Genomic DNA, 15,208 nt, shown 5'->3' on the forward strand with positions numbered 1-15,208 from the left:
CTGCGGGGCAACAGCAGCTGGCAAGAGGAGTGAGAATATGTGAGAGACACAACTCTGCAGATGCTCAGGTCAGTGAAGAAGGAGGGGGAGGAGGTGCTCCAAATGCTAGAGCAGAGATTCCCCTGCAGGCTGTGGTGAAGACTATGGTAAGGCAGGCTGTCTCCCTGCAGTCCGTGGAGGTCAACAGTAGAGCAGATACCTACTCGTAGCCCATGGAGGACCCCATGCTAGAGCAGGTGAATGTACCTGAAGGAGGCTGTGACCCCGTGGGCAGCCCGTGCTGGAGCAGGCTCCTGTCAGGGTCTGTGGACCCGTGGAGAGAGGAGCTCGCACTGGAGCAGGTTTGCTGTCAGGATGCGTGACCCCGTGGAAAGGACCCACGGTGGAGCAGCCTGTTCCTGAAGAACTGCACCCTGTGGAAGGACTCCTGCTGGAGAAGTTCATGGAGGACTGTCTCCCATAGGAAGGGCCCCACACGGAGCAGAGGAAGAGCATGAGGAGGAAGGAGTGGCAGAAAACATATGTGATGAACTGACTGCAACTCCCATTCCCCATCCCTCTGCACTGCTCCGGGCCAGGAGGTAGAGGATAATCAGGAATGAAGTTGAGCCCAGAGAGAAGGAACAGAAAGGGGCTGTAAGATTTAGTTTTTATTTTTCATTACCCTACTCGGATTTGACTGGTAATAAATTGATTTTTCCAAGTCGAGTCTATTTGATCCATTGATGGTAATTGTTGTGTGATCTCTCCCTGTCCTTATCTTGACCCACGAGCCGTTCGTCGCATTTTCTCTCCCCTGCCCAGTGAGGAGGGCAGTGACAGAGCAGCTTCGGTGGGCACCTGGCCTCCAGCCGGGGTCAACCCACCACAGACTCAAGGGCTCTGTACCAAGGCACATGGCCTGGATAACAACCAGAGGCAGCTGTCCCGACGGAGCACAATCAGCCACAGAGCAGTCCCCACACCCTGGGGACAGGCCATCTATGCCCCAGAACCGGGCGTCTGGCACCCTGGAGAGCAAAAAAGACCCCGAGGAAAGGCTGCCAGGCCAGGGGAACGGCACCGCCAACGGCTAACCGCCGCCGCCACGGCGCGCCTTCGGGCGGTCGCCTCAGCCCGGCGCCCAGCACAGCTGGGGCGGGCGGCCCTACCACGACGGGAGCCGCCAGTGCGGAAAGCGGAGCTGCCACAGGCCCGCGGCCGGGCTGGGTGGCGGAGGGCGGCGTGAGCAGCGAAGGTCAGGGCAGCCACCACCTCACTGCCGCCTGCTGGAGAAAGGCGACCGCGGCCCGACTCGCCCTCCCCGGCGCACAGGTGCGTCGCGAGGGCTCCCGGCGGGCGGGAAGCCTCGGACTCCATTTCCCGTGGGGCACCGCGGGCGGCGCAGGCGCAGCTCGGGCTCGGCGCTGGGCCGGCGACGGGTGCGGACGGTCGGGGCCATGAGGCGGCGGTGCGCGGTGCAGCGGAAGGTGCCGTGTCTGTTCGTGACCGAGGTGAAGGAGGAGGCGTCGGCCAAGCGGGAGCGCCAGGTGTCCGGGGCGCGCCGGGGCCGGGCGGGAGGCAGGCGGGGCCGCAGTCCCTGCGGTGGGGCCGGGGCCGGGGCCGGGGCCGGGGCCGGGCGCAGGGAGTCTCTGGGCCGCGGGTGGCAGAGCCGCACGGCGGGGGGGGGGCGGCAGCAGCAGCAGCAGCAAGCAGCAGCAGCGGCCGTGCGTGACCCGCTGTGGGTAGGGGGAGACCCGAGTGTCGAGAGGTTTTTGCTTCCCGAGATGACAAAGGCAGTGTCGGGATAGGTTGGGGTAGCAGTCCCCTGTCCAGCTGGAGACCTCCAACATGTTTGCAGTGAAACTGTTACAGAAGTCCTCCTAGAAATCTGGACTAGTTGTGACTGGATATTTGTTTCAGACCCTCAGATCACTTATTTCTTTGTGCTTTTTAGGTGGAAGAGGGTTTAGTTGACAGCACTCATACTAAGTATGTAACAGCAGGACGCTTTTGCTGCCTTGCGTTCCACTGGTCTGTGTATTGCAGTAGCGTGGTGCTATTGACTTTCAGCTCCAGACTGCAAGTTTGGAGCAGCTAGTCATGATGAGTTTCTATTGCCATCGTAATAGAGGAAGGCACATCTCAAAATTGTGCAGTGTTGGACTGGAACCCTTCTAGTTGATATGCAGTATGTAAAGTGGAAGGCAAAGTTGTCTCTAAACCCTAATCGAGACTGGAAAAGAGGGAGAGAGTTTTCAAATTGATTGCCTTTGTTCTTTCTCAGAGCATTTTCCAAACTGTCATGTCTTGAAGAAACATTGGTGTGTTTAGATAGTTTTAGAAATCAGTAATATAATGTGTAATACTGGAGTTAGAGAGTCCATCTGTGAGGAGTAAGAATGCACATGAGAACAAGGCAGTAACATCAACATGATGAGGTTTTAAAATGCCTGTCTTCTTTTCAGCCATTTAACGTTTTGGCCACTGAAACTGTAAGTGGAAAGGCGTTAGAGGCAGACATATACAATGCAATTCCTACTGAAAAGGTGGACGGAACCTGCTGTTACGTAACTACCTATAAAGGTAATAAGGAAGATCCATATGCCAATTTCTCATGCTGACTAGAACCCATGTTTTATGTAGTTCTCACTTTTGTTGTATGATTACAGCTGTTGCAAAAATGATTATTAGTAAATCATCCTTGCAAAGTTGAATTTTTATAATAAAGGATGTCTAATTTCCTTGAGAAGTATTAAAAAAAGTGTGGAGGTTGGGAGGAAATGAGAATACTGCGGTTCATTGCATCAGTGGGGTTCTTGTCTTTACGTGAAATTGTAAGGCTTATAATTATAAGGATTTACCCAGGAACGGGCAGTGCTCATCAGGGTTCAAACTTACCTCTTTTCCCTTTCAGGGAAGCACTTTTATAGCAAGCTAGAAGGCTAAGCTTAGAAGAACTAAGAGGATGCTCTGCTAGTCCACGTTTTGAACTGTGCAGCTGCAGAGCAAAGTCACTGTTACATCTGTGGGGGACACAGACATGGGAGATAAGAAGGAAATGTCACAATGAAGCACACACTGCAGACTAAAGGTTTGGCCATTCATTCAAGGGACGTGAGATAGAGGTTCTAATCTCTGCTTTCAAGACAGCTGTAAAATGTATTAATGGTCCTGAGGGTATCTTGTGAATGTTTTGTAGCCTGAGTCCTTTTATGAATTTGGACATCAGCTGATATTTGTTCAGCTCTTGCAGATGCTTCACAAGGAATTAATCAGAGAGGCAAATAGATCACACTCGTATAGTCTCTACTGTGCTTTATCCAGTGCTACAAGCCAAAACCCACTGCTTGTAGCTTCTTACTTAAAAGGCAGGTACATATTTTGTGCTCATATCAGTAATATTGTAAAAAATTAGAAATCCCTGGTTAGTATTACAGGCAAAATTACATGTCTGCAAACAATCAAAACCATTAACTGCTCTTTCAGGTTACTCAGCTTTACTTAGAATCTTGTGGGTTTTGATTGGGAAAGTTTAAAGACCTATTTTACATTTTCCAGGTGGGGAGAGACATGCTACTTCTACTAAAGAGACTGAATTGTAAAAATTTCTATCAGACAGTTATCTGAGTGGTAATTTTAAACTTTGAGAATGTTTTTGCATGTGGATTTCTTTTCCTCCAAGTTGGTACATTACAAGATCCTGAAGTATATTTGTCTAGAGGAAAAAAAAAGTATACATTTTTTCTTAAATTCAGCTATAATTTCAAGACAGACTCTCTTAGTCTGAGATGTAAATTAAATATTACATTAGCTGAAGTATCAATGAATGCATTGGGTGAATTATACCTCATCTGTGAAATGCAAGCTAGTATTAAATACAGGCTTTCTCTCTAGTACTTTAAAGATCATTTGTGATCTTGTAGCGTTTCCAACAGGCTCACGGGATCTTCCAAATGAGGCAATTCTGGCACAGACAACCATGACTTGAGCAAAGTGAATGAATGTTTCTGTGTTGAAAATCTTCCGAAAAGTGTCAATTGCTTTTAGATTACATAAACTTGAAGTTCAATCTCCTTTTCAACATTGCTTCTGAAAGCACTACAGGCAAGGCAATATTGTATATTTATGCTAGGCAGTTGATTTTGCATCAAAATATGCTGCCTAATGACTAACCATTTTCTGTAAAATTTCGTTAAAAATCATTGTTATTAATACTCCGGTTTTCTGTTAATGCCAGCTTAGTTCCATTAATTCCAATTATTAATTCCACAATGACCCTAAGGTTTGCAGTTTATATACACACACGTACGTATTGCCATAGTTTTCCATTTGGGTCCCAAATCTTCTGTTGTGTCAAGCTGATTCTTTGGCTTGGAGCATTTTTGACTATATGGCTCAGATGTAGCTGAAAAGAAAAGTAGTGAAATTTTTTTGTTGTTTTGTTTTAAATGCTCTATCTTTTTTTGACCTGGAAATTTGACTAACAATTTTCGGTAAAATTTCGTTAAAAATCATTGTTATTAATACTCCAGTTTTCTGTTAATGCCAGCTTAGTTCCATTAATCCGAATTATTAATTCCACAATGGTCCTAAGGTTTGCAGTTTATACACAACATGTAAGTATTACCATAGTTTTCCGTTTGGGTCCCAAATCTTCTATTTGTGTCAAACTGGTTCTTTGGCTTGGAGCATTTCTGACCATATGGCTCAGGTACTGCTGAAAAGAAAGGTAGCAAAAATGGCAATGATCCTTCTCATGACAAAAATGCTGATTGCCCTTTTTTTTTTTTAAATGCTCTGTCCTTTTGTGACCTGGAAATTTGATAAGATGTATTCTTCACATTAAGAATGTTCCCTCTGAACCAGTCTATACAGTCTGTCCACATTTAATCATAGCAAACATTCAAAGAAAAAAAGAAAAAAAACCCCACAACTGTTTGTTCTGAGATGTAGCAATGATGTTGGTATTCATTTCACGTAACTTTATTCATCTGAAAGCAGAGGTTACTCTCTCTAAAGGAGGTTCCTTTTATTGGAAATTAATACAGGAAGGCACCTGAAGATGGAGTTTCAGCCCAGCTAAAGAGAGATGACTGAAACTGGCAAGATGAAATCACTTCCTTAACTTATGATTATTTAAATTAGTTACCACTAAATGTCTTGATGAAGTGAGAGATGAAAAAACACAATGATCCAGAGAAGCCGTGGAAATGGAAAGTAGAAAGGTGAATAAACCCCAAATGACGTACTAGATTGTGTGAAGCTACAATAGCAAGTTAATAAGCAAAGGAAATCTGAAACAGATTGCTAGAAAGAAAGATGCAAGACTCAGAATCCCACCTGTAGGCTTCTTGTCAGAATTAAGACATACTACGTGCTATCAAGAGGACAGCAGAGCCTTTCAAAGATGGAAAAAGGATGACTGAAAATATCATCCTGCACGAATGGCAGGAGGAGTGACTTCAGTCTTCGGTCAAATATGAATCGTGTGGAAAATGTAATAATATACATCATAAAAATTTACAGTATTTAAATTGAGGGCATAAGTTTGAATAAGATGCATGCCCTTGTTTATTCAAGATGAAAAATAATCCTAAATAATGAAAATAAGCAGAAATCCATCACAATCAAAACTCCAGTGAAATCCTAGTTGTGGAAAAATACTGCGCAAAGCGAGGTCATTCCTTTGTCCGCTGCTGGGAGGAAAAAAGGTGAAGAAGAAATGTTTCTTGAGAGGAAACGGAAATCCTACTGCACAACTACTACTGCTGCTGCTATTGCTATCAATATTTAGAGTAAATGGAGAAGTTAGAGGTGGACTATTCTAAGGTTTATTAAACATTGCCAAAGAATAAATCACATAAAAGATGCTGTAAATAGTGGGGATCAGCATGTTAGTGCACATCAGCACATCATTGTCTTTATCCCTCTTTGTTGGGCAGAGAAATGAATGTCTGCTACGAAGGTGGCTAAATTACTGTCATGAATATTCTGTCTGACTAGTTGTAAACCTTTATAAGGTTTGACATTTCTGTCTGTGGATACTGCTGCAATCTCCTTCTGAAAATTATGCTGGATCAAATGCACTCTTGCCCATGTTTAGGCATAAATAACTTGATATGCACCTGCAGGGACAAAACTGAAAGCAGCATGGGACAGACAGGCATATTTGAGGCATTTCAAGAATTTTTTGTAAGCAGAAACCCACCTGTTGATCCCTTGAACTTTGGTTCTTGGGTGACAGTGGCAGTACGGTAGACTACATATGCTGATCTTTGAGGTTCTGTTGAATTTAAATAAGTCTTTTTTTCCAGTTTCTCTCACATAAGGAGACGAAGAAGCAGTTTCTTCATTCTTGCTTTGACCCCTTTGTTGGTACCTCAGTTTTACTTTGGGGTCTGAAGTGTGAATTCCTAAAAGTGCATAAACCAAACTTAAACAAAGATGTTGTGCTGTTCCTCAAAACTTGACATATTGCAGGAGATGGGATGCTGGAAGACAAGATTTAAAAAACGTGCTGTGTGGATAGTCCAATCCAAATATGGATTGTCCATCTTTGACACTAAGAGCCAAAATTAACTAGGTAGTGCTAAATCATCTAACAGTTTAGTAAATAAAAATGAATAAGCCAACTGTTTTCTCAAAGCTCATTTGCCTGTTACTATATTAGGTGATTTTCTTGGCTCCTCAGAAGTAAGCAATGGAAGGTCATTTTTGTGTATTCACTTACTGTCATGAACAAATTGTTTAGAATATATTTTGTACTCACTGTTACTGGGTGGCAAAAAAAGTCCATTTATAATACGAGGTTTGCTATGATGGAACGCACAACTGATCCTCACACAGCCTGAGGGTTGTGTTTCCCAGAAACAGGAGATGTTGCTGTATTTTTGCTGCAGGAGAAAACAGATATTTTCAGATCTTGTAAACAGAACAATAAAAATGGATTAAATGGATTAGTACATGGTGTACTGCTGTGAACATATGACTGTGATTTTGTGGGACCTCCTTCTGATATTTTAGAACATTTAAAGTGATCTTCAAAGTTCTCTTAAGCTCCAGATACCTCTAACGCCTGCAATTCCTACTGAAAAGGGAACAATGCAATTCCTACTGAAAAGGTGGACGGAACCTGCTGTTACGTAACTACCTATAAAGGTAATAAGGAAGATCCATATGCCGATTTCTCATGCTGACTAGAACTCATGTTTTACGTAGTTCTCAGTTTCATTGTATATTGATTGGATTACAGCTGTTGTGAAATTCAACTGTCATTAAACTTCCAGACCTGAAAGTAATAGTTACTGTAAACATAGGAAGTGTTTATTAAGTTGTTAGATTTTACTCTCTGACATACATGAAGTATGGATTAAGTGAACATGCCAATCAAGGAAGTATTCCCGTTTTAATAATTCTTATTAGTAAATCATCCTTGCAAAGTCGAATTTTTATCATAAAGGATCTCTAATTTCCTTGAGAAGTATTAAAAAAAGTGTGGAGGTTGGGAGGAAATGAGAAGACTGTAGTTCATTGCATCACTGGGGTTCTTGGCTTTACCTGAAATTTTGAGTAAACTTTGTATTAAACTAGGCAAGATTCTACAAATAGATTTTTAGATTCATATACAGTAATTAATTTATGAATTTGAATAGTGTCTTTGGCTAGAAAATTTCTCGAGTGGCAAATGAGAAGTCATATCTTGCTTTTTATAGAGTTGATTTCAGTACTCTGCAGGGTATGGTTGCCTCAGTAAACTGCTGGGTTTATCCTTCTGGAAACTCTAGGTCAACCGTATCTATGGGCAAGGCTGGATCGAAAACCCAACAAACAAGCTGAAAAAAGGTTTAAACGATTCTTGTATTCACTGGAAGATTGCAAAGGTTAGTGAAGATTTCTCTCCTTTTTTTTAGTGATGTTAAGTTATGCAGTTGGAAAAACACTTCTAGTCTAACACAGGAAATGTCAGTGATTCTGCTTCAGTTTTTTTCATGTCACTCTTAACTTTACTTTGAGAGAGCTTTAAATTAGAATCGATGGGGGAGAGAGATACCAACAGGGTTGCAGGAGGTAAGCTAAGGGTTGGCATGGCGTCGACGAACGGTGGCAATGCTAGTCGGAACGTTTACACTGTTCCTGGGAGCACAGAAGGCTTGGGACCATATCTGAAATGCTTGTACACCAACACATGCAGTATGAGAAATAAACGGGATGAACTGGAAGTGTTGGTCAGCTCCCAGAGCTAAGATATAATTGGTATTAGTGAGACTTTGTGGAATGAGTCCCATGATTGGAATGTTGGGATGGAGACCTGCAGGCTGTTCAGGAGGGATGGGCACAGCAGCTGAGGTGGAGGTGTCACACTATACGTAAGGAAGAGGTTTGGCTGCACAGCTCTTACAGGTAGTGATGATGTGGTTGAGGAATCGGCAAATGGAAAACAAAGGAGATGTTGCAGTGGCTGTCTGCTACTGATTGCTCAGCCAGGATGTAAGTACTGATGAATTATTCCATAGGCAATTAGGAGAAATTTCTGGATCAGTAGCCCTTGACCTTATGACCTCAAATTCCCAGACATAACTGGGAATATCATATTGCTGCGATGAGCAGGTCTTGGTAATTCTTGAAGTTTGTAGGAGATAACTTCTTGTCACAGGTACTCAGTGAGCCAACTAGGAAAGATGCCCTCCTAGACTTGCTGTTTGTGAATAAAGAAGGACTCCTGGGGGATGTGATGGTAGGTGGTTGCCTTGGCCACAGTGATCATGAAATGTTTGAGTTTAAAATTTTTAGTGTAATAAGAAAAAAGGACACCAGAGTTGCTACCCTGGACTTCAGGAGAGCAAACTTTAAGCTATGCTGGGAGCTATTTAGCAGACTACCCTGGGAATCTACTTTTGAGGGTTTAGGAGTCCATGACTGCTGGGCAGTGTTTAAGAACCACCTCTTAGAAGCACAGGAGCAGGCAATTCCACTGTGTCCTGTCAAGCAAGCAGGGCAGAAGACCAGCTTGGCTGAACAGGGAACTCCTCGTGGAGCTCAAGAGGAAAAAGAAATTGTATGATCTCTGGAAGCAAGGTCAGGCTTTGCAAGAAGATTACAGAGCCATGGTTCCTATATGCAGGGAGAAGACATGAAAGGCCAAAGCTCAATTAGAGTTTAAACTGACCAAAGTTGTTTCAGATAACAAGAAGGCCTTTTTTGAATATGTTAATAGCAAGAGGAGGTCTAGAAAACATTGGAATGATACTTGTTGAAGATGGTCATCTACCTAATAGGAATGAATAAAAAAGTGGAGGCATTCAATGGATTTTTTGCCTCAGTCTGTAATAATACTGATAGACCTCGGGCTGCCCAGTCCTCTAATTCAGACGACCATGAGTGTGGGAACAGTGAATTTGCATTTGTGGACGCTGAAATTATAAGGGACCAGCTGTATCAAGTGAATATTCACAAGTCCATGGGGCCTGATGGGATTCATCCCAGAATTACTGAAGGAGCTGGCAGATGTTATGGAGGACCCTTCTCGATCATCTAGGAAGCCTGGGGAGGTCCCTGCTGACTGGAAGCTAGCCAGTGTTATTCCAATCTACAACAAGGGTGTGAGGGAAGACCCAGGGAACTACAGACCTCAGTTCCTGGAAAAATTATGGAGACTATACTGGGTACTATTGAAAGGCATTTAAAGAATAATGCAATCATCAAGCACAGTCAACATGGGTTCACAAAGGGAACTAATTAACTAATTTGGTATGCTTCTATGATAAGGTTATCCACATAGTAGATGAAGGGAAGGCGGTGGATGTAGTATTTCTGGATTTTAGTAAGGCTTTTGATACTGTTCCTCACAGCATCCTTCTCGACAAGTTGTCCAGCTGTGGGATGAGTGGGTTCATGGTGTGCTGGGTGAAGAACTGGCTGAAGGGCAGAGCTCAAAGGTTTGTGGTGAATGTGACTACATCTGGCCTGTGACTGGTCACCAGCGCTGTTCCTCATGGTTCAATTCTAGGGCCAGTTCTGTTCAATATATTTAGGAACGATCTGGATGCAGGAGTTGAATGGTCCATTAGCAAGACCAAACTGGGAGGTGCCTGGCACTTGCTAGAGGGACAAAAGGCCTTGCAGAGGGATCTAAATAGATTGGAGAATTGGGCTATGATTAATGGGATGAAATTCAACAAGTTGTAATGCCGGATTCTGCACCTAGGACAGACTAATGCCAGACACAAGTATAAATCGGGAGAGGAGTGGCTGGAGAGCAGCCCTGCAGAAAGGGACCTGTGGGTGCTGGTCGACAATGGGCTCACTATGAGCCAGCAGCGTGCCATGGCAGCCCAGAGGGCAAACCGCATCCCAGGGTACGTCAAACCCAGTATAACCAGACAGTCAAAAGAGGTGATTAGCCCATTGTATTCAGCATTGGTGTGACCTCACTGTGAATATTGTGTGCAGTTCTGGGCCCCACAATTTAAGAAGGATGTGAAGATCCTTGAATGCGTCCAGAGGAGGACAACAAAGCTGGTGAAAGGGCATGAAGGAATGTCCTATGAGGAGTGGCTAAGGACTTTGGGCTTGTCTAGTTTGCAGAAAAGGAGGCTGAGGGGTGACCTCATTGCTCTCTACAACTTCCTGAGGAGGGGAAGTGGAGAGGGAGATGCTGATCCCTTCTCCCTGGTATGCAGTGATAGGACATGTGGGAATGGATCAAATCTGCACCAGAGGAGGTTTAGACTGGACATTAGGAAGCATTTCTTTACTGAGAGAGTGGTCAGACACTGGAACAGGCTTCCTAGAAGGTAGTCGATGCCCCAAGCCTGTCAGTGTTTAAGAAGCATTTGGACGATGCCCTTAACAACATGCTTTAATTTGGTCAGCCCTGAAGTGGTCAGGCAGTTGGACTCGATGATCGTTGTAGATCCCTTCCAACTGAAATCTCTCTTCTATGCTATTTTACTTTATTCGTTCTAGTTTAAATATAATGCTGGCTATTTAGGTAGCTATTTTTTAATCTGTTGGCTTTGAACTTAAAGGCTACTACTACTTAAAGGCTACTGTGCTTCTTTAAATGCTTCTTAATTGTAGACTGCTTGAGTGTGCCAGATGTTGGTGCTTGTACAAAGTAAGTGGGACTGTCTGTAAAAGAAGGTTTAGATCAATGGCATTTTAATACTTGCGTTGAAAGACAATCAAAATGTAAAATTGGATAGCAGTTTGCCAAAAACTAAATGTCAAATTTGTATGTCTAGAATTTGTTTGGAATGTTGAAGAGGATTTCAAGCCTGTTCCCGATACCTGGATTCCAGCAAAGGACATAGACTTCTCTAATGGCAATCCTTTGCCCGATGAAAACGGACATATGCCAGGTACCTATGACGCAGCACAGGTAAAATGAGGGGGGGGAATTAATTTTTAAAGTGAATTAGAATTTGTTCCAGAGTTAAAAGTAGTAGTTAAAATACTCAGAAAACAATTGGAATGTCATTTATTCACTATCCAGAAAGGCTTTATTCTTCTGATATGTTGAAAATAATTGCAGTTTGCTGTACAGACTAAGAGGGCTTCAGCTGAAGGCATAGTTGTCACGTTTGTGTTCCTCTGACATTTCTCTCAGATACAACGTAGGTTTTCTTGTTACTTTTTCTTTTTGTAGTTAACTGTGGGGTTTTTTTAATGCACGTGAAGTTCTAATAATCATTTGATAACTCCAGGTATTTCCTTTGGTAAAATGCAATGTTTTCTCATAGGTTGGGTGCCTGTGGAGAAAAATAGTAAGCAGTATTGCTGGCACTCATCAGTTGTAAATTATGAGGCTGAAATAGCGCTGGTGTTGAAACACCATGCTGACCCAGGGCTTCTGGAAATCAGTCCGGTGCCATTATCAGAAATTTTAGAACAAACGTTGGAGCTTATTGGGACTAATATTAATGCAAATCCATATGGTAAGTTTTTACGGTCTGTTCTTAAATATTTTTTTTTATTTAGTGCTATTTTTGAGTGAAAACTATGTATTTTCTTTGTATAAGCTTTAAATAAAAGTTCTGAGGTAGCAATGTAACATTTTTAGAAAAGAGAGAAAGGGCTAGCTCAAAGAACACCCAAAAATACTCACCTCGGAAAACTGAGTTGTCATGAGACTATTAAACCTCCTTCCACCTGCATGTTCTTTAGGTGTTACTATAAAAATGCTTTGCTTCAGCATTTCAAAAAATATTATGACTGGAAAATTGTTTTAAATATTAATATTTAAATATTTTTTAAGATTGTTTGTTGGTGCCTTTTCTTGACTCTTTTTTTTTTTTACTTGCTCCTCTGATGCTGTTAAGTCCATTAAAGTAGAAAATTTTATTCAGCCATGTTTTTTGAGTCCCTAGAGTTAGTCAAAAGTTGCAATTTTAATATTATGAAATATTATGCTTTTTTTTAAGGAAATATAATTTAAGCTAAATTTTGGTTGTTGCTTCTCCCTTTAAAAGCCTTATAACAAAAAACAATTGGGTATGAACACAAGGGAGTTCTAACTTCTGAGTTTTGCTGGAATAACTTGCAAGATGGATAGGAAAAATAGTAGCACATGGTCTAAGCATTTCTCAGAACATAAAGGAACTGCAACAAAAAATTCTAATAGTTGTATTCTTACATGAAGATTTATGTTGAACAGTCAGTGAAGAGGCAGCGTGTTTGTTAACAGCCTGGTTTAAGTGTCAATTGCATCCATAAGAAAATATGCCACATTTTCAGGAACTAAGATGTTTGTGCTATGGTTTGTGATCTGAAGCATGAAGAATTTAACTAGTAGCTTTATGGTTACTGAGGAGGTGACCACAAGGACAAAGCAGACAACTGTCTAAATCTTTGTCAGGTTTATTTTATATAAATAAAAAGTTACAAGAGGAGGAGACAGCTGCATTTGATACTTAAAAATATATTTAACTGTTGTCTTAAAGGCAGGACAATGTTGTAGTATCAAATAGAAGTCTACCTTTATAGTGCTTTTAAGGTAGCCATAATAACAAAAATGAGGAAAACCTTAAGTTATCACACGTAACTAGCAAGAAGTTTTTTGTTTCTGTTCACACAGGACTAGGAAGCAAGAAGCAGCCTGTACATCATCTTGTACCACATGGAGCATTTGAAATAAAGAAGCCACCTGCTTTGAAACATAATGACATACTGTCTTGGTTTGAAGGCTGCAGTGAGGGTAAAGTTGAAGGAATTGTGTGGCACTGCCATGATGGGTGTTTAATCAAGGTAAATATCATAGAATCATAGAATGGTTTAAGTTGGAAAGGACCTTGAAGATCATCGAGTTACAACCCCCCTGCCATAGGCAGGTACACCTCCCACTAGACCAGGTTGCCCAAGGCCACGTCCAGCCTGGCCTTGAACACCTCCAGGGATGGGGTCTCAACAACTCTCTGGGCAACCCGTTCCAGTGCCTTACCACCCGTAAAGTGAAAAACTTCTTCCTAATATAGATATATAAATATATAGATACATATCGATTATCTGTATAAATATATAGATTTATAAATATATAGATGGACATGTGTAAAGCACTATAATAATTCATAGTATGTAAAGTATTGTGAGGGACTCACTTTTCATCTTGTTTTCCAAATTCTTTAGTAGTAAATGTTCTAGCAAATCAGGTGACAGAAGAATTAGTCAAGCCAGTGAACCACTACAATGTCAATATTTTAAACTTCTTTATCTACGTTATGCTAATAACTTAAAATAATCGAGAATACAAAATAACGCTTTTTTGCCTGTCTTTATAGGAATCACTCAACATTTTAAAGCTTAATTCTTTTATTTAGAAAATTAATTTCTTGTAATGTTGACTTATAGAACAAATATCGTTAATAAGAATGTGATTTTTGATTAATTAGCAAGCTGTGAAGCACATCTTAGTTCTGGTTTGCCTTTTGTGCTTAGTTGTTACTCGTTACTCAGATAACTGATGACTGGTTATAAATGCCCTAATGCAGAGGATCCTAGAATTAAAGATCACACACCCTATGTTGGCAACTGTTGGGCTACTAGATCAAAAATCTCTAAACTGATCTTATTTCCTTTTATTTTAGCTCCATCGCCATCATCTTGGTTTACACTGGCCACTTGCAGAGACATACCTGAATTCTCAGCCTGTTGTAATTTCTTTTAATAGAACTAAATATGACTATGACTTTGAACCAAAGAGTTTGTTTCACCACTTTTCCAACTTGGATGGTCAAAGATTTGACAGGCTCAAAGATATCAAGTTTGATGCTTGAGATTTTTCTCTGAAGTTAATTGTTGTATGTGCTGTATTCCTCTTACTTGTGTCTACTACAGAACTCTTTACAAATAATCTTCTATCTTAGGCAGCAGCCTACGTATTGTATGATTTTAAGTTTTTCCTAAATGACTAATTTCATATAATGAGAGATCTGACATCCAGAGAAGAGATCTAGCTTTCAGCATGTTTATTTTCAGTTCTGAAAAATCCCTAACTTTTCGACCCATTTCTGGAAACTGTTATAATTGTTGTCTAACACTGGCTGGTACTAATAGCTTAGCTAATGAATGCAATCAAGTTCCATAGGTTGCACTCCTGTAAATATAATCATTACAACACTGTTACATGTAGGATTCAGATCTAGGATCTAGTTGCTTTTTAACAGTAAGGGATATATTTCAGGTGGGACCAGAATTAGTTCTGAAATTCGATAATTTTTATTTTAAGTTGTAACACCTTTTTTCTGGGTGGAAAACTTTTTACTGTATCGTTTAACTGGTAAGCTGCAGCATTATCCTATTACTTGAAAACTTAATTAAGCTACATCCTACAGGTACTTCCACTGTTTTGGGACAAAAAGAGTAAATAATAGAAAGTATACTAGTTCTATTTTGGACATTCTTAGTAATGAGAGAGACATTACTTGGCTTATTAATACCCATTTTCAGACTGCCTGTCAATTAGGAAACTTCATCAAGCGCATATTAAGTAAGATGGCATATAAATAATAAAGGTGAGAATGCGTGATCATTTGACTTGGCTTTATTTTATCTGTGCTATAAAAGTATACATCCAGCTATATAAAATATACAAAATGAAAAATAATTTATCTATACAAATACTATTAGTTTGGCTGAAATACTATAACTTTATTTTCAATTCTTCTTGGATTTTCTAAAATTGAGGTAAAAAAAACAAGGATGTAAGAACAGACATCCAGCACTGACCCTG

At 41.1% G+C, this 15,208-nt stretch overlaps 1 protein-coding gene across 1 annotated transcript; it reads left to right on the forward strand.

Annotated features, from left to right (window-relative positions):
• Positions 1–1,431: 1,431 nt before the first annotated feature.
• Positions 1,432–14,263, forward strand: LOC309669827 (RNA ligase 1-like). Its single transcript, XM_082480605.1, has 7 exons — positions 1,432–1,529; positions 2,448–2,565; positions 7,767–7,862; positions 11,226–11,342; positions 11,724–11,918; positions 13,058–13,227; positions 14,064–14,263. The coding sequence occupies exons 1-7, from the start codon at positions 1,440–1,442 to the stop codon at positions 14,250–14,252; spliced, it is 975 nt and encodes a 324-aa protein (XP_082336731.1). The 5' UTR covers positions 1,432–1,439; the 3' UTR covers positions 14,253–14,263.
• The last annotated feature ends 945 nt before the right edge of the window (positions 14,264–15,208 follow it).

The sequence above is a fragment of the Vanellus vanellus genome (assembly GCF_965231255.1).
Source record: "Vanellus vanellus genome assembly, chromosome: 1".
Classification (NCBI taxonomy): Eukaryota; Metazoa; Chordata; class Aves; order Charadriiformes; family Charadriidae; genus Vanellus; species Vanellus vanellus.

Excerpts from the sequence above, each read along its gene's own strand:
- LOC309669827 (XM_082480605.1), top strand. The coding sequence starts at position 1,440 with ATGAGGCGGCGGTGCGCGGTGCAGCGGAAGGTGCCGTGTCTGTTCGTG. Across the intron at positions 11,343-11,723 it reads TGAAAACGGACATATGCCAG|GTTGGGTGCCTGTGGAGAAA; the intron begins GTACCTATGACG and ends GTTTTCTCATAG. Across the intron at positions 11,919-13,057 it reads TATTAATGCAAATCCATATG|GACTAGGAAGCAAGAAGCAG; the intron begins GTAAGTTTTTAC and ends CTGTTCACACAG.